Below are 16,608 nucleotides of genomic sequence, written 5' to 3' on the forward strand. Positions count from 1 at the left end.
ACGCTTTGCATGTTGTGCCTGGTTAGAGCCGGTGCTGCTCTGGGATTGCCTCTGGAACAGTTGCTGTGATAAACAGATGGGTCCGGCAGGGCCACCCAGGTGTGACTTCAGTCCCCACAGCTGAATTTGCGTGCCGGGCTGATGAAATTCATGGCCTGTTGCAGGGAAGAGGCTCTGCTACACCTGTGATATGCAAAGTACATCTGCGAGGGCAGGTCTGGGAAAGAGCAGGACATCACTGCAGTGCTCTGACGGATACTGCCTCTCCCTGGGACAGCGCTTACAGGGAGGAAAGGCACTTGAGTAAGGCTAAAAAGAATAATTAAAAAAAAAAAGGCAGGTGAAAGGAGTGGTGGTGGCGGGGACAGAATGTGTTTGAACACTAGGAAAGTAAGTTTACAGAAAAACCCTCAGGTGACATTGGTAAAAGTATTAGAACTCTTAATTATTTAATAATTAACACTACACCACTTCAGAACTCCTCCAGCAGCCTGGGCTGGCGTTCCTGAACAGGCATGGGGACAGTTCCCCCCATAACAGCATTTTTTCCCCTGATCAGCAGCGATTTTTATCTGGAGAATAAACACTATAAGTCTGCAGCAGCTGAAAGATGATGGCTGAGAGAAGAGCGTCTGAGGAGGAGCTGTGAAGGGAACTGGTAGATGCTCAGGCTGGTGCGGGGAGCTGGAAAACTCCCTCCAGATTGTCCTGCCTCAGGCCTGACTGTCCTGGCATTTTCAGCTCCTGCTCCTTGCACACTGGGTGCTCCGAGGGTCTTCGCGGCTGGATGGCTGAGGAGGGAGAGCCAAACGGCAAGCTGCAGACGCACAGCTCCTCCGACACGCTGGCATGAGCCCACGGGCTCCTGGCCACTTCCTGGTGAAGCTCTTGTGGCTGGATGTAGTCAAATAGTGTGCTGATGGGGTGACAGCCAGTGCCGTGGAAGAGGAACATCCCTCCTAGTGGGTGACAAAATGAGGAGAGACAAGGAGGGAACAGTGCTTGGTGGGTGCATCAACTGTTCTGAAGTCTCAGGTTGGAAAGCCGTCATGTGCAGAACCGGTTTGCAGCTCAGCATTTGGACTTCCCTTCCGTTGCGGGTGAGGGCTCCTCTGCGCCGTGTCCAGGCTGGCTGGATTGAGCCGCAAGCATCCCTGCCTGTGCGGATCTGCTGCTGCAGAGCCCCACCGCTGCTTCTACAGCTCTCTGCCATCGCCTCTTCCTCTGCCTGTGCTGGGCACGACAACATCTCCTTTTCAAGGTGAACATCGCGCTCCAGCAGCAGGGAGCCAGCTGTCCTATTTGTCTTTTGCATCCAGCTAAAAATAGAAAGACCACACAGTGTTTGCTAAGGTGCTTTAAACCTGCCAGCGCTGCTTCCGAGCACCAAAATCCCAGAGCAAGGGGGGAGTTTGTTTTTCACACTTTACCACATTTGCATCAGCTTTATCCGTCAGTGATTTGGAGCAGCACACGCATTAAACCAAGGGCTGGCTGATCTTGCACAAATGCAAAATGGCTTGTACTGAAAAATCAAAAACCTGGCCAAAAGACTAATAACTCCTAGTCATTCCTGCCCCCTAATCTCATGAAACAACTTCAATGAAACTGGAATCTTGAGGCCAGATTTTCTTTTGGGTCAAAGAAGTCATGTATGGACAGTGTATCTGTTAAATACAACTGGCTTCTTACTATGGGGAGCTGGCGGAGCCCTGCTGCAGGCGGCGGAGCTGTGTCCAGCTGCACGAGCGGAAGGCTTGGCCCAGCCCACAAGTTATAACTTCTGCTTAAATTAAAAAGGGTTTGCCATATGTGAAAAAAATCTTCCCAGCTGGTCTAAAGTAATGTAATAACTAATGTTTGCGCTAAACAAAGTAATTAACTTGCTCTCCTACACTTTCTCACTTCTGAAGATCTCAGGATTACAGATGTGAGATGGCACAGAGAAATACATGATCAGCGGAGGAAAAGGCAAGTTTGTCGTTAGCAATTCACCACTGTCAGGTGGAGCAAGTGCCTTCCCTCCTGCTTGCTGTTCCTCTGTGGCCACTGCAGCACCTTGTTGGGTCTCAGACACAGCGCAATTAGAGCCTCCCTTTCGTTACTACTATTACTTATTTCTCACAATGACCAGGAGAAACCACTGGAAATGAAACCAGAGCCATTAAGCGCATGTACACAAAGAGGAAAGCTCCACTAAGACAATGCTTGGCTGGATGCCTTGGTTGAGTTCAGCAATTATTCATATTAACCTGCCACTAACAGCATCGCAGGCTTGGCCTCTCCACCAGTGAAAAAGCAGTGAAAAAACCAAGGCCTGAGCAGCAGCTCCAGCCCCTGAGAGCGTGCCCTGCTGCGTGCTCCAGGAAACTGTACCTTTACCTATAGGGCTTTTTCAGTGTGTTTGGGAACAAATCAAAAAAACAGATTAAATCAACAGAACGCTTTTTCAGCAATTGCATTAGTGGCTGCTTGAAGAAACCCTAAAGTGCTCTCATTCAACTCAAAGCCTGACCTTTTCCATATTCTTCCATTTCATCTGAGGTTGGCAGATCCACATCCTCCCTTTCTGTACCACTGAAACATTCAGCAACACACCGCTCTGCTCTGTTGCACCTTCACAGTGAAACAGTGCTGAGGGTTGGGTTTGTGGGGCTTTTTTAACCTTTTTGTACTTTTCTGTGGTCCTTTTCTCTGAATGCGGACTGCAAGCGTGGCACTATCTGTGGTGCAAGTCCAACCCCAGCAAGCACAAACCCGCTCCCCCCAGAATAACTCCAGCACAAGGAACAAGGAGGCTGCGGGAGGTAGACAGGGCTCTGAGCCCCTTCCCACCTTTTCTTTTTCCTTCTGAATTAGCGTTTGCATCTCTTCATTCCAGTCCAGCAGCTCCACCAGCTTCTCGACCCCACTGATGACATCCCCCAGCTGGGCTACGTCGTTGTAGCGTTGCTGCCAGGCGAAGGGTCCCACGAGATCTCGATTGATCAGGACGCGGGGAACAGAGCTGCGGACGGCTCCTGCCAGGCTGGCAAAGGGCTCCACCTAAAGGAAGACAGCCCAAAGGGGGGGAGAGAGATGGTCACCACACTGATGGGCACGAATTCACTTCACACTAAGCTTGTAACTGCTGTGTTTAACAGTCCTCCCACCATGGGCTAAGCTACCCCAGCTTGGAACAGGTTATGGATGTCACCAGTTATCTGGTGGCCTTTTCTCGGGTAGTTGCAAAACTCGCCGCTTACTCTCCAGGTGCCCACCTTTACCAGGAGCACACAAGGTTTTCAGAGGGTCTCAGAGTACGTGCACCCTATTTCTTACCCTGCCACCTCAAATTTTACCTCGTTAACCCAGTGTCTCGCCTTCTCCTCTAAACCCTCTCTCCCCTCAGGCCCCGTTTTCTGTGTGCCTTTTTCTCCTTGTGAGCAGGGATTTCCCTTAGTCCCAGACCTCCAGGGACGTTCCGATGACAAAAAGCAGGTCTGCCATGGGGAAGTCTGTCATGTGCAGGAAGAAGCGCTGCGGGAGCTCCTCACCAAAGAACACAATGTCAGGCTTGACGACTCCAGTGCAGACAGGACAGTGAGGGACCTTGTCTGCCATGACGTCCCCCTGAAGCAAGAGCACCCAACACCACTCGTTACAGGAGAGCACACACCTGCACAAACAGGGTCAGAACCACAACACATCCTCACAGCAACATCCTGCCCCAAGTCTGGTCCCCTCCAATAAAAACTCTTGGCCCTGAGGGCAAAATAACAGGCCTGCAGACAGGTTCTTCTTGCATTAATTTATGTGTCAATGCCCAGCTGCAGCCACTCACCCTGAAGTCCTCTCCTGGGAACTTACTTCGACAGACCGTACAAGTGGCAGTGGCAAAGGTGCCGTGGGCTTCCACCAGTCTGTCAGGAGGGATCCCAGCAACTGGAACACAGTGTGTGGGAGAGGAACAGCTCAGCATGAGGTGACCAAACTAGAAGCTCCACGTTCACTGGGCATTTCCTCAGCCCTGCCTCCTATTCAGCTTCTCACCCTCATCTTTTCCGGATGCTCTGCGGCTGAGATAGGGGGAAGAGAACACTCACCTCTCTCCAGCCCGTCAATGTTCTGGGTATAGAGGCGCAGGAGGAGCCCCTTGTCGTGCAGGAGCCTCAGGAAATAGTGGGCGTAGTTGGGTCTGTAGTTGCCAGGGTACAGCTCCTTGGCCAAAGTGAAAAAGGGCTTAGGGTTGACAAAGAAATACATCAGTTCAAAGATGGCTTCTGGGTACGGGATGTTGTACTGCTCAAGGTTACTGTAGAGGCCGCTCCCCGGGGACCTGCAAAGAGAGGAGAGAGGCTGGCAGTCAGAATGCAGGAAGAGATGCCACCCACCACAGCGCCAGACCAAGACGTGGTAGAGCAGACGGCCAGATCCTTGGGTTCTCTCTGCACGCTTTGTGCTGTCCATTGCGTGTCAAGAGAGTGGCTGAAACTACCTTTGCACAGAAGGAGAACCCATCTCATGTCCCTGCTCCACTGCCACCCCACCTTCTCCCGGCTGCAGAGGTGTGCCCCAGTTGGAGGACAGACAAACGGAATGGAGGGGCAAGAGGAGGAGCAGGCACCAGCTTTATCTAAACTGAAGATCTTTGCCCTCTCAGCACTGAAAAAGGACAAATGAAAGGGTGGAGGTATTACCTAAAATCCGGGATGCCGCTGGGGGTGCTAATCCCAGCACCAGCCATCACCACCACCCGGTGACACTCCTTCTTCTGAATTCGCTCTGCCACATCCTGCAGGGTGAGTTTCTGCTTCCCACCATCATCTCCCCATCTGCCCATTCCTAAAATGGCTCTGGCAGCAGCAGACAAAGAGAAGGGTCTGCTCCCTTGGCTCCTGCTCAGAACAGACAGAAAGCACAGCAGGTAGTGTACTGACAGCGACTTCAGCAGAAAACTGCTCAGGAGGAGAAAACTGCCCCAGGAATTTTGCAGACAGGTCTTCAAGCAGCAGGACTGTGAGCTAGTACTTAGCAAGGAGAAAGCTTAACCGTTAGTCTAATTTCCATTGTGCTTTCTTACACAGATCTAAAAATACCAAGTCACTGGTACCCATATAAGAGGGGTGTTTTTTCGACAGGGGGTGGACATAGGGGTGGGACATAGGGCTGTGGGAACAGTGGCACTGGGACTCATGAGTCTCATGGTCGATTTACACTGATCTTGGGATGTGGAAGACTTTCTCTATGTTCTGAGTTTCAAGAAGTTTCTAACAGGGTGATGCGGTCACCCTCAGACAACGCTGCCCAGGTTAGCACAGACATTTTCATTTCTCTATTTTCCCCCAAAGGGTCTGCCTTGAGAGAGCTCCACATGTAAATGGCAAAGGCCTAAAGGAATCACAGGTCAACACTACGTACAGATGGGGATGAGAACAGTCATTATCATCTCAAGGAACAGCTGCTCCCCAGACAATTAGTGCTTGCTAGTGCAGGACATTATGAGCAGTCCAGAGAAGGCGTGGGAACGTGAAGAGCCAAGAGAGAGCTGCTGGACTTTAGCAATCCACAAATAGCAATTACCGAGCTGCAAGAGTCGACTGTGGCCCCAGCGTGGTCGATGCTGTCTTTGCAAGGACATGACTCTGCCTTGTGAGACCAGGTTCCTGGGGAGCTAAATTCACAATCGGCAAACGCTAATGTTTCTCTGGTAAATCTCTCTACTCTTCGAGCTCCCAGGTCAGCTCTGGCTTACAGAGATGGTGACCCATGTGTCTATTTAGATGGGAGAGGTGACGTCCTCTATCCCATGCTTTCATCGTAACAGTACCGATTCCTTCCCTTCGGCATCCCGGTGCTGAGGCCTGGTGGGCATCAGGCACCAGCATGAGGCGACAGGCACGCCAAGCCAGACCGCCCTACCTCCATGCTCCGGAGCCGGCCGCCCCTTTGCCATCCCCAGAGCAAAGGGAGAGCCGGGCCAGGCCTGCCGGGCCACCGCTGCTGCTGCCATCCCTGTGGCCGCGCTCCCACAGGCTCCTCCACGCTGCAAGAGAGCACAGAGCCGGTGAACGGGTGTTGAGGGAGAACCGGAGAGCAGCAACGCCTGGCTGATGGTGGTGTCTTCCCCCTCAGGGCCTGCTCCTGCCCCTCAGCCCCTCTTAGGGCCCACACCTGCCCCTCAGCGCCCCCCTCAGGGCCCGCTCCTGCCCCTCAGCCCCCCCCTCAGGGCCCGCTCCTGCCCCTCAGTCCCCCTCAGGGCCCGCTCCTGCCCCTCAGCCCCACTTCAGGGCCCGATCCTGCCCCTCAGCCCCCCTCAGGGCCCGCTCCTGCCCCTCAGTCCCCTTCCCCACACCCAACCCCCCTCGCCCAGCCCACCGGGCCTCACCCGCCGCCAGCAGCCCGCCGCCCGCCGCCGCGCCGCGCCGTGCCCCCCGCTCCATGGCCTGGGCAGCGGCCGCGCTCCCCGCAGGCACCCGTCGCGGCGCTACCGCAGTGCCCCGAGTAGACGCGCCCGTATTCCCGGCCGCCTCTCTTGGCAGCGACCCGGCCTCACCCCTCTCCCCACCTCCTCGGTTTGGGGTCGTTTCGGGGATTTTGGGGGTGTTTGATTGGGGAGGGAGGGGGAAGGTCGCGGGCAAGACGTTGCCATGACTGCGGCGGGGGGGGGGCGGTGGCCGCGGGGCCTTACGGTACCCAGCGTGCCCCGCGCGGCGCCGGAAGTGAGTGTGCATTTCCGGCAGCGGCGAGCGCGGGGGCGACCGGGTGTCGGCGTCGCTGCCTCCTCTCTCCCTCCGTCCCTCCCGCCGCCGCCATGAAGGACGTGCCGGGCTTCCTGCAGCAGAGCCAGAGCTCGGGGCCGGGACAGGCCGCCGTCTGGCACCGCCTGGAGGAGCTCTACAACAAGAAGTGAGTTGGGGGCGGGGGGGCCCTGCTGTGGTAACACCTGCTCCGGGGAGGGGCGGCGGGCCCGGCCCGGCTCTGCCGGGTGTCCTGCGGCGTTGGTGTGGGGCTGCGGCCCTCCGCACGCCTACCCCGGGCCGGCGCTCTGCTGTCCTGGCCTGTCCCGCGGCGAGCGGGGCTCCGCGAGCCTCCCGGGGCGCCGCGCTGAGGAGCCCTCCCGGGGCGGGAGTGGGCTGCTCCCCGCGTCCTGCTCGTCGCTCGGTAGTCGTTTAACCGGCGCGTACGTAACTGTGGAAGATTCTCCTTGGCGCTATTTCACGTTAGTGCCGAGGGGGGGGTCTCTGCCACCGGTGTTCGTGTCTGATTTGTCATTAGTCACAGCAGCCGCGGAGACGGGCGGGCTCAGCAGGCTTTGAGTGTCACGAACGGGACATGGCACGAGGTGGGGAGTTGGTCTCAAGCGTGAACTCACCGAGTGACCTTCTTGTTTCTTAAGACTCTGGCACCAGCTGACTCTGCAAGTGTTGGACTTTGTTCAGGATCCTTGCTTTGCCCAAGGAGATGGACTCATCAAGGTGAAGTGCTTGATTGTTCCCAGGGGTTTTATCTTTCCGTAGCAAAAGAAGTGGTGGTATTTTTGTACTAGCGAAAAATAAACAGCCTGTGACTTGTCTCTGGAGAGTTATTAAACTAGGTAAATTCAGCTTTCTGGGGCGTATGAGCTAGATGTGAGTGTGCAGTATGAAAATTCTGTGAAAATTAAGTGTGTCAATTTTAGAAGCTTCAAAATGATTCATTAATTTCATTCACTTTTTTTTTGGGGGGGGGGAAGGGGAAGCCTTTTTCTTTCCCTTTTGTAACAGGGGATTTACAACTGCAAGTGTAGGATTGTCAGGTGTTTACACATACTTCAGAGTATTCGGTGGGGTGTTTCACCCACTGTCTGGGAGGTTCTTCCACTTATGAAGATAACTGTATGTATTCTACAAGTAATCATGTAGTTTCGCTCTCCTTTGTGTTTTTAGGTTAACATTCAGTTTCTGAGGAGTAGTTATTTCCATGATAAAGTGCCGTGGGTTTCTAGAGACAGTCTCTTTTCCAAATGTCTGCAAGGAGATACTGGAAATATACTTTAGGCCTGTGCTTATTGTACAGCGACAACTGAAGACACGCACCAGGCCAGCCTGTAGCAGAGAGGTGTTGTGCTGTAGTGCCTGCTAGCTTGTGAGTTTCTTGAATCACTCCTTGCAGTTGGAAGGAGACTGCAGAGATAGAATTGTCTGAAATGAGCAATTTTGGGCTCTTGGATTCTGTACAGTGTAGACATTTCTGTACTAGATGCCCACCACTGTTGGAAGAATGAATTGGAATACAGTGAAAAGTGAGTGTTATAGATGAAATGAAATATCCCTTTGCCCTGACTGTTGATATCTTTGTGCCTACAGCTGTATGAGAACTTCATCAGTGAGTTTGAACACAGGTGAGTTTGGTTGGCTGGAAGTTTTTAGGTAACCTGCTGTTGATTGAGACTGTTCTGACCATGAGCTTTTTGTTCTAGGGTGAACCCCTTGTCCCTGGTAGAGATCATTCTCCATGTAGTCAGACAGATGACAGGTAAGTGTCCTTACCTGTTACTTACTGTATTTTTAAACAACTGATGCCTATGAAATTTGACTAGTTAATAGTAACAGCTAAATCTTCAATGTTAAGCTGTTATCTTTCTGGTGTATTGAAACGGGAAAGCACTGACTCAAAAAGCTTATAATTGCTGCTGCATAGAGTAGCAAGTCCGCTGCTCTGCTAGAGAAATGGCTGATGAGCAGAAAGCCCGGCCTACGATGGTAGCACCTTTTGAAGGTTGAGCAGTACACTAAAGAAAAAATATATTCCGGTCTTTGTGAATCCAGTAGAAGGATATATTTCTAGGTTGAGATTTTAGTTCCATGGGAATTCCTGATATAGCTGCTTTTTTTTTTTTTCCCCTCTACTTCAGATCCCAATGTGGCCCTTACTTTTCTGGAAAAGACTCGAGAAAAGGTATTTTTGAAACTGCTCTCTCTGGTAGTCCACCTGTAGGAATCGTTTTGCATATGAGCATATATGGTGTAGCTGAAGAGGCAGATATGTGTATGTTGAAACCTGTGCGGGAGAATACCTACTCCTTTTCTCAGTGAACAACTCTGTATTTTAATGCGGGAACATGGTAACAAATGAAATGCAACCAACACAGTCTAGGTTTCAAGGCTGCAAGGGTAGCAATCTCTGAACGTGTATCTTTGTGTAACTGCAGGTAAAAAGCAGTGATGAAGCTGTCATCTTGTGTAAAACAGCCATTGGGGCGCTCAAGCTGAACATTGGAGACCTGCAGGTTACCAAGGTGAGCGTGTGACTTGAATAGCACGTGTATAGTACTTACGGCCAAATCTCTGAAGTTTCAGTAAGATTCTGATGCATATATAGCCTTTGAGGTGTTGTTGCTTATGGGTGGCTTGCAGCGGATCGCTGCAGCTGTTCCTGTGCACAGCTCAGGAGAGAGGGTAAAGATATCTTGATATATTCCAGTGCAGAGCTTAGAAGGCCTCACGAATTCAACAGCGTATGTGCTGCTTGTTGGCGAGCGCTAACGGTGACTGAATTGGCGTATCACTTCCTGTGTTAAGCGTGTTGTTTATTTCATCTCTTGGCTTTTTTAGAACCATGTCTTAAACCTAAGATGAGGGTGTTTGTTTTTTTTTTCCATGCGGTGCGGCTTTGTGTCTCTTAGAGCAAGTACAAAGTTTGGTGGGTATAAGCATGTATAAAAGGTGTGTATGTATATAAGTATAGCCACAGGGTTGGTTTTGGGGGGTTTGTGTTTTTTTTTTTTTTTTTTTTAATCTGATTACTATGTAAAGGGAGAATGCCATTGCTTTATTTTTAATGCTGTGGTAGTGGCTTTGTGGTCTCATCAGCTTTACTGCCGAGTGGATGTTACTTGTGGACCACACAAGAATGCTGTAACCCTTACAGGGTGAACTGCAAGGCTGGGCGCACAGGGGTGTAGGAGCTGTACCTTCACCTGTAACAAACAGATTTTCACCCTCCTCTAGGAGACCATTGAGGAGGTTGAGGAAATGCTGAACAACCTGCCTGGGGTGACTTCAGTTCACAGCCGCTTCTATGACCTCTCCAGCAAGTACTACCAGACGATTGGGAACCATGCCTCTTACTACAAGGATGCTCTGCGGTTTCTGGGTTGCATCGATGTTAAAGATCTGCCGGGTAACTCCTCCCTTGCCAAGAGTAGAAAGTCACAGTTTTCATTCTCTGTTTTATCACTTCGATCTGAATAAATGCGCTGGCAGGGAACAGGTTTTCTCAATGTCACTTTGAATCTGCCGTAGCTGGGCCAGGATGTAGCTAGAAAGGAGGAGCCCACAAGGAGGATTCTGCTCCTAAGCTGTGTTGAGGTGATGGGAGGGGGGGAATTGCTCCCACCTGAAGGGGTAGTTTGTTCTAGTTCCCCAAAAGTTTCAATATAGATTCAAAAAGTGGCCTTTTTGTGATACTGCTGTGGTTACTGCAGGCTTCTCAATTTCAGGTGTGGGGGAAGATAAGAAGGAGGGCTGAGGATGATTTAATACAGGCACAGAGAGGAGGGTGAGGGAGGGGTCGATGGAGCTTAGACTGCTGCTTCATCCAAACAGTTTTTGTTGATTTGGGTTTTTTTGGTTGTGTGTGTGTTTTTTTTCCCCCTCCAGTGTCAGAGCAGCAGGAGAGAGCCTTTACCCTGGGACTGGCAGGGCTCTTGGGAGAAGGCGTTTATAACTTTGGGGAGCTGGTAAGTTGATGCGGCATTGCTTCACTCAAGTATCAGGAATTTATTTTACCCTATTAACACTGTCCTGCCTGGTTTCTGCAGCTCATGCACCCTGTTCTGGAGTCCCTGAGAAACACTGATCGGCAGTGGCTGATTGACACGCTTTATGCCTTCAACAGTGGTAATGTAGAGACATTTCAGGCTTTGAAGTCGGCGTGGGGTCAGCAGGTGAGTGAACGAATTGCTGTGTTGCTTAAGGCCTACTTCAACGTTTCCGGAGGACACTTAGGTTCTGTGGACCTTTACCTTAAGAATTCCTGACTCTGGTGCGTTGCTTTCATTTTAATCGTAGCGGAGCAATGTTTCTTTCACCTTCCTGTGCATCATTAGTTTTATTTTGGCTTCCCTCTGTCTGGTTGATTAAAAGAAGTAAAGAGAAATCTCTTCTGATCCAAAGGGAAAGCAAATGAAAACGTGATACAGTCCTGCACAGGAAGATAATCTCTGATTTAATTTCCATAATACCATTCACTCACAGTATTAAACAGCTTCCGATGTGAAATAGTGGTTTTCCCTCGTGTTCTGAGAAGTTTGAGAAAACGGTGGTGTTGGATATTAACTACACTGGCTATACCAGAAATTATTGACATAGCAGTAATTTACAGGTCAATTTGTACGTCTGCTTGTGCGAGGCTGTGGCGTTTGGTAAAAGGTTGTCTGTCTTGTGGAGCGCTGCATGTAATTGTGCAGTTCTTATGACTCGTTCTATGGAACCAGTACCAGGTAGTGGGTGGGTTGTAATGGCTAAATGAGGGCGGCGGGTCCCCGTGTGGCTTACTGCTGTGCGTAGCATGCTGTTATGCTCTTCTCCCCTGGGGGGGAAGTAATAATGAACTTAGGTGTCCTGTTTTTTCCTCTTGCAGCCCGATCTGGCTGCAAATGAAGCACTTCTGCTGCAGAAGATTCAGCTGTTATGTCTTATGGAGGTGAGCCGAGAACTGTGATGTGTTAGGTGTGGGAAATGGAAAGGGGCTGCCCCAACCACCTCTTGGTGGGGGTAGCGCTGTTAAATATTCTCTTTTCTGCTGCGTGCGTTGCTTCGCTCCTCTAGCAGAAACTCGCGGGTATAAATGGTTGGCTGCAAATTTTTCCTCTAGGGGGTGCCAAAAGGCAAGTGCTGCTAGTACTTGTTTGCAATTTGAGGTGTGCTCTTCCAGGCAGGGTATGGGGGTGGGGACAAAAGAGCAAGCTTTGTCTCTTGAGGAGGGTTTCTGAAATGATGACTCTGTAGTACAACAAAAGTTAAAATCTTAACTTCCTAAGGACTGCAAATCCTTTCCCTGATAGGTAACCCTAAATGTTTAAATGTTCCTTTCCTGTCACTTGAAGGCTTTGGCTCTGTCGTTACCAAATAACACTGCTGTATAAACCTCCTTGACTCTGGATCTTTTTCAAAAACATACATTATGCCCCAGATAATTCACATTTATGTTTATACGCACCCGCATACCAATATGTGTCTATGTTAATGCGTATGTATATTCCACTTTTAGTGTTTTACTGTGAACGAGTTTTACCACCTGTAGGTACTGTGTTCTCGGGGATTTGATATGCACTGAGGCGTTTCAACACAGATTGATCTGCTTTATTTGGAGATTATGCTGTTGCCTAGGAAATCTGCTGCTGGGAGCAGCAAGGTGTGTGTGGAGCAGGGAGGGGCGCTGCTCCTTTCTGCTGATGTAAATGCATTTTTCTGTGAAGTATTTTGATTAAATATGAAAAACGCAGCTGCTACTGCAGCTTGAGAGCTCAGCAGGGCAGTGTGAGGGACGCTGTGTGCACTGTTGGAAGAAAACCCAACTGTGTGGGATTTATTTTTTTTTGTTCTGTTTACTGGAATTCAGATGACTTTCACCCGACCGGCCAATCACAGACAGCTCACTTTTGAAGAGATTGCTAAGAGTGCCAAAGTCACTGTGAATGAGGTGAGTTCCAGTTTAGACAAACTCATTAAAGTCTAAGTTCTGAAGACCTAAAAGTGTCTGGATAGACCTACTCCCATAGCTGAGTGCTCAGTGGAAACGTTCTCCCCTGTTGTTGTGCGTTTGGAGAACTTTTTTCCTTTTTTCAGAAGGAGTTAACTGCTTGGTGCTCCTGCTTCTTGCTAAATGCATTTTTGAAGATTTTTAGTCATAGTCTGAAGTTGGAAGAGGGCTCTGTCAGTAATCTGTTCCCACCTGCTCTTGAAAGCAGGCCTTTGGGTTAGGTTATGCAGGCCCCAGCCAAGCTGTCGTGAGCGTTTCCAGCGAGGGGAAATGTCACTGATGTTTAATTTTTCTCACGGTGAAGAATTTTCTTCTGTTATCCAGATGGAATCCCTCCTAAAGCAAATCCTGCCTGTGGTCTCTTGTCCTTTCACTGTTTATCCTTCTGAAAACGGTACCTCTTCTCTTCTGTGTTACTGCCTTTTAGGTACGGGAAGGCTGTGATGAGGTGTCCCCGAGCTGCCACTGATCTAGGCTGAACAAAGACAATTTCATTGTAATGCCAAGTTCTCGGCCTCCTGATCTTGGTGGCCCTTCGCTAGACTCCCTCCAGTTTTGCAGTGCCCCCCTTAAGCTGAAAAGGGGTGATGCAAAACTGGGCGGGGTGGTGCAGGTATAACAAGCGCTGAGTGGAGTGACCGCATCCCTTGACCTGCCGGCTGTGTTCTTGTCGGTGCAGACCAGGACGCAGTTGCCCTTTGTTGCTAGAGGGACGCACCCCTGGGTCTCGTGCAGTTTGCTGTCCCCTCCAACTCTGCTCCTTTCCGTCAGAGTGTACTCTGCTGAGTGTATTTGGAGCGTACCGCGGGCAGGCAGAGCCCTCTCGGGGCTGTTGCTTGGGATTGTTTGGACTCAGGTGCAGGACTCTGTGTATATCTTCACTGTGCTTCATGTGGCTCGTGTTAGCCCAATCTATCGAGGTCTCTTCGTGGTAGCTCTTATTTCCAGGACACCTGCCTCTCCCTGCTGGTTTGGTGTCATCTGTGAAATTGTCATCCAGCCAGCTTGAAGATAGTGAGAGGTGTCCCTGCCTATGGCAGGGGGGTTGGAACTCGATGATCTTCAAGGTCCTTTCCAACCTAAACCATTCAATGATTCTGTAATGAAGTGGTGTCAGACCCAGTGTCGACCCCTGAGGACGCTACTTGGGACCGGCTGCTTGTTCAGCTTCAAGCCACTAACCGCTACCGTTTGAGCTCGGCAGTCTAGCAGACTTCCCATTCACCTTGTGGTCTTGCTGTGCGTTCTGTAGCTTACCATGTTCTGTAGCTTATGAACTTGTCAACAAGGATGTGGTAGAAGGTCCTGTTTAGCACTTTGCTAAAAGAAAGGCACAGGGCACCCACAGCACTCTGAGCGCAGAGCAAGTTACTTAGCTTAAAAAGGCAATCGTATTGGTTGAGCATATCTTACCCGTGGTAAATCCATGCTGACTTTTTTCCAATTATCTTGTCCTTCCTGGGATTTTGGAGAAAAGAAATCTGCTCTTGGGGAAGAGAAATCTCTCCTGCGTATTTGGATGTTGAGTGTCAAAGCAGTGTTATAACCTAAAAGAGGATGGATGTGAGAGAGGCTGCGGCTGCTCTTGGTTTTGTTGTGTGCAGTAAACAGTCTTCCACAAGCTAGTGTCATATCAAGGTTTTATTCATCTCGGGGGAAACTGGGTGATTCTCAGTTGTTTCCTTGAATTGTTATTTTTGATTTTTAGGTCGAACTGCTGGTGATGAAGGCGCTCTCGGTAGGCTTGGTAAAGGGCAGTATTGATGAAGTCGATAAGAAGGTGCACATGACATGGGTACAACCACGTGTGTTGGATCTACAACAGGTAACAACCAGCTTGAATATTAAGGCAGACTTGTTTTCTTGTGTGAGGTGACCTAGAAATTGAAATGAGAACTGCGAAGGGTCACTGTCTGAGAATTAGTCTCCTTAGCGCTTCTCAAAGCTGCTCGGGGAATGAGGAGGTACATCAGCTCTTCCTCATTCCTTTTTACATTGCCGCCTTTAGCTATCACCTTGGGTATATGGTGCATTTTGTGTCTGTGGTCTGCCGTAAGTAGTTAGAAACCTGTCAGGAGATAAAACGGAATTTTAGTGACAATTCCCTCTGAAAGCCACAGAAACCATCATAAACCACAAGTGCGATGACTGTTTTCCAGAAGGATGCAGACATTGTGTGGCTGCTGCAAGTCTAAATGTGTGAAACAAAATCCTGAGGTTCCTGGGTTGTAGGTGGCACAGTTGTCTTGAGAAATGAGAAGTTCACGGTGACAAAGGTGAAGCTTCTCAAGTTCATCTCTGTAACGTTTTAGGAGACTGTATGGGGGGGGCCTTTATCTTTTAAAAAAAAAAAAAAAATTTAGTACATGGAACGCTAGCTGCAAACAATTAAACAATTCCTTTTGTGCATTGCAATTTAACTTTAAACGTTGCCGTTTTGATGGTAAAAGATGTTAAGTAGCATCTTTTCTAGATGTATGGGGTTTTGAGAAGCTGCTTGGGATCTCAAGGGTTTGTCCTTAAAGGTGAATATCGGTATTTCCCGTAATTGAGGTGTTAAAGTTCTTGTGGGCTTGCCTTGCAGATCAAAGGAATGAAAGACCGCCTGGAGTTCTGGTGCACAGATGTGAGGAGCATGGAGATGTTGGTGGAGCACCAAGCTCATGACATCCTGACATAGAGGACCTTGCACTACCCCGGGAGAGTAATTTCTACTGCTGCTGTCGCTGGCGGCACTCAGACCACTGACTCTGTACTGAATTATATTGAAGGGGGGTGGGTGGGCAGAGGGGAGAGCAGCTTTTTGACGCTTGTTCGGAGGAGTAAGTGGCCTTTTGCTGTGTAACCCTTTGGTGCTTGGAGTCAAGATTTCCCTATGCGCTAACATTAGTGGCACTGACCACGAGAGCTCCCATCCTGCTCTCGTGAAAGGAGAGCAAAGGCTCCGCAGTGGTTGATTTATCAGTCTTGTTATCACACTTCTGTGGGAGGATGTGATGCTGGTTGCATGTTAGAGGAGCGGAGGCTGTTTTCTGGGAAAGGGGGTAGCAGAAGCTCCTTTGTGAAAACGTGCTAGAGGGGTGCCTGGCGGGTGCGCGGTACCGCCCAGCGGTGTTGGCCTTAGGAGGACGTGCCCTTCCCGGCAGCCTCTCTCCCCTGCCCCGGCGGCCGCCCAAAGGCAGCACTACTGAAATCAGCTTCTCCTTTTGCCCTCTTCCTCCACAACCCCTCCTCCTCATCTGCAGTAGCGGGAGTGTTTACTCCATCAAAGGGTTTTTTCCAGGATTACCGTTTAGTGGATGTGTTTTTATATACTTTTGGGGGTGGTTGTCTTTTACGAACACGTTGTGCTGAAGTGAGGTGCAGCAGTATTGCTGGAATAAACTTCTCTGCCTTCCCTTTTCTGTAGTTCTGTTTGCTGTCTTCGTAACTTGCAGTTGAGCCTCTGGTCCGTTTAAAAATACGCTTCCTTACAAGTTCGTGTTACAAAACCCCCCTGGCCGCCAACAACGCAGACATAAACAATCTGTTCATCACCAGTGGGATTAGTGTCCGTTTACTTTACGTTGTGCTTTATTGTCAAGTTCCTTTCTTTTGTGGGAAGCTGTGGGCTTCTGACACCTGTTCTCAGGTCAAGTAAGGATTACTGATGGAAAACACCTAAATAAGGCCTGAGATTTCTGTTCTGCTTTTGCCTCTTCACAACTACCACTTTAAAAGCTTTCTGTAGTGTGAGTGTTTTGCTCCACTGCTGCTGTGACGTCTTTATAGGGATGGAAGATGATAGTGCACATCGAGAATTTGAAACAAACGTAGATCTGAGCTGAGGGCTACCTCCAAGTATCCATTTGGATGCGTAATACTCCTAATTATAAGGCAGTA

General features: G+C 49.8%; 2 protein-coding genes across 2 annotated transcripts; one reads left to right on the forward strand and one right to left on the reverse strand.

Annotated features, from left to right (window-relative positions):
• Positions 1–424: 424 nt before the first annotated feature.
• Positions 425–6,624, reverse strand: SIRT3 (sirtuin 3). Its single transcript, XM_082485849.1, has 8 exons — positions 6,368–6,624; positions 5,902–6,025; positions 4,680–4,877; positions 4,086–4,318; positions 3,824–3,924; positions 3,451–3,612; positions 2,836–3,045; positions 425–1,319 (listed from the first exon to the last, which is right to left on the reverse strand). Exons 1-8 carry the CDS (start codon positions 6,420–6,422, stop codon positions 1,299–1,301), a joined length of 1,104 nt encoding a protein of 367 aa, XP_082341975.1. The 5' UTR covers positions 6,423–6,624; the 3' UTR covers positions 425–1,298.
• Positions 6,625–6,708: 84 nt separating this feature from the next.
• PSMD13 (proteasome 26S subunit, non-ATPase 13) lies at positions 6,709–16,134 on the forward strand. Its single transcript, XM_082484904.1, has 13 exons — positions 6,709–6,888; positions 7,379–7,457; positions 8,328–8,362; positions 8,441–8,496; positions 8,876–8,919; positions 9,173–9,259; positions 9,972–10,143; positions 10,623–10,702; positions 10,784–10,909; positions 11,605–11,667; positions 12,586–12,666; positions 14,435–14,551; positions 15,311–16,134. Exons 1-13 carry the CDS (start codon positions 6,794–6,796, stop codon positions 15,404–15,406), a joined length of 1,131 nt encoding a protein of 376 aa, XP_082341030.1. The 5' UTR covers positions 6,709–6,793; the 3' UTR covers positions 15,407–16,134.
• Positions 16,135–16,608: the final 474 nt, after the last annotated feature.

This window comes from Vanellus vanellus (assembly GCF_965231255.1).
Source record: "Vanellus vanellus genome assembly, chromosome: 6".
Lineage (NCBI taxonomy): Eukaryota > Metazoa > Chordata > Aves > Charadriiformes > Charadriidae > Vanellus > Vanellus vanellus.

Bases quoted from the DNA above. Each gene is read 5' to 3' on its own strand.
- SIRT3 (XM_082485849.1), bottom strand. From the start codon at position 6,422: ATGGAGCGGGGGGCACGGCGCGGCGCGGCGGCGGGCGGCGGGCTGCTG. The intron at 3,613-3,823 runs GTGAGTGGCTGC...CTCTTGCTTCAG, and splicing joins TCCCAGGAGAGGACTTCAGG to GGGGACGTCATGGCAGACAA. The intron at 3,046-3,450 runs GTCTGGGACTAA...GTCTTCCTTTAG, and splicing joins TCATCGGAACGTCCCTGGAG to GTGGAGCCCTTTGCCAGCCT.
- PSMD13 (XM_082484904.1), top strand. From the start codon at position 6,794: ATGAAGGACGTGCCGGGCTTCCTGCAGCAGAGCCAGAGCTCGGGGCCG. The intron at 8,920-9,172 runs GTATTTTTGAAA...GTGTAACTGCAG, and splicing joins TGGAAAAGACTCGAGAAAAG to GTAAAAAGCAGTGATGAAGC. The intron at 12,667-14,434 runs GTGAGTTCCAGT...TTTGATTTTTAG, and splicing joins CCAAAGTCACTGTGAATGAG to GTCGAACTGCTGGTGATGAA.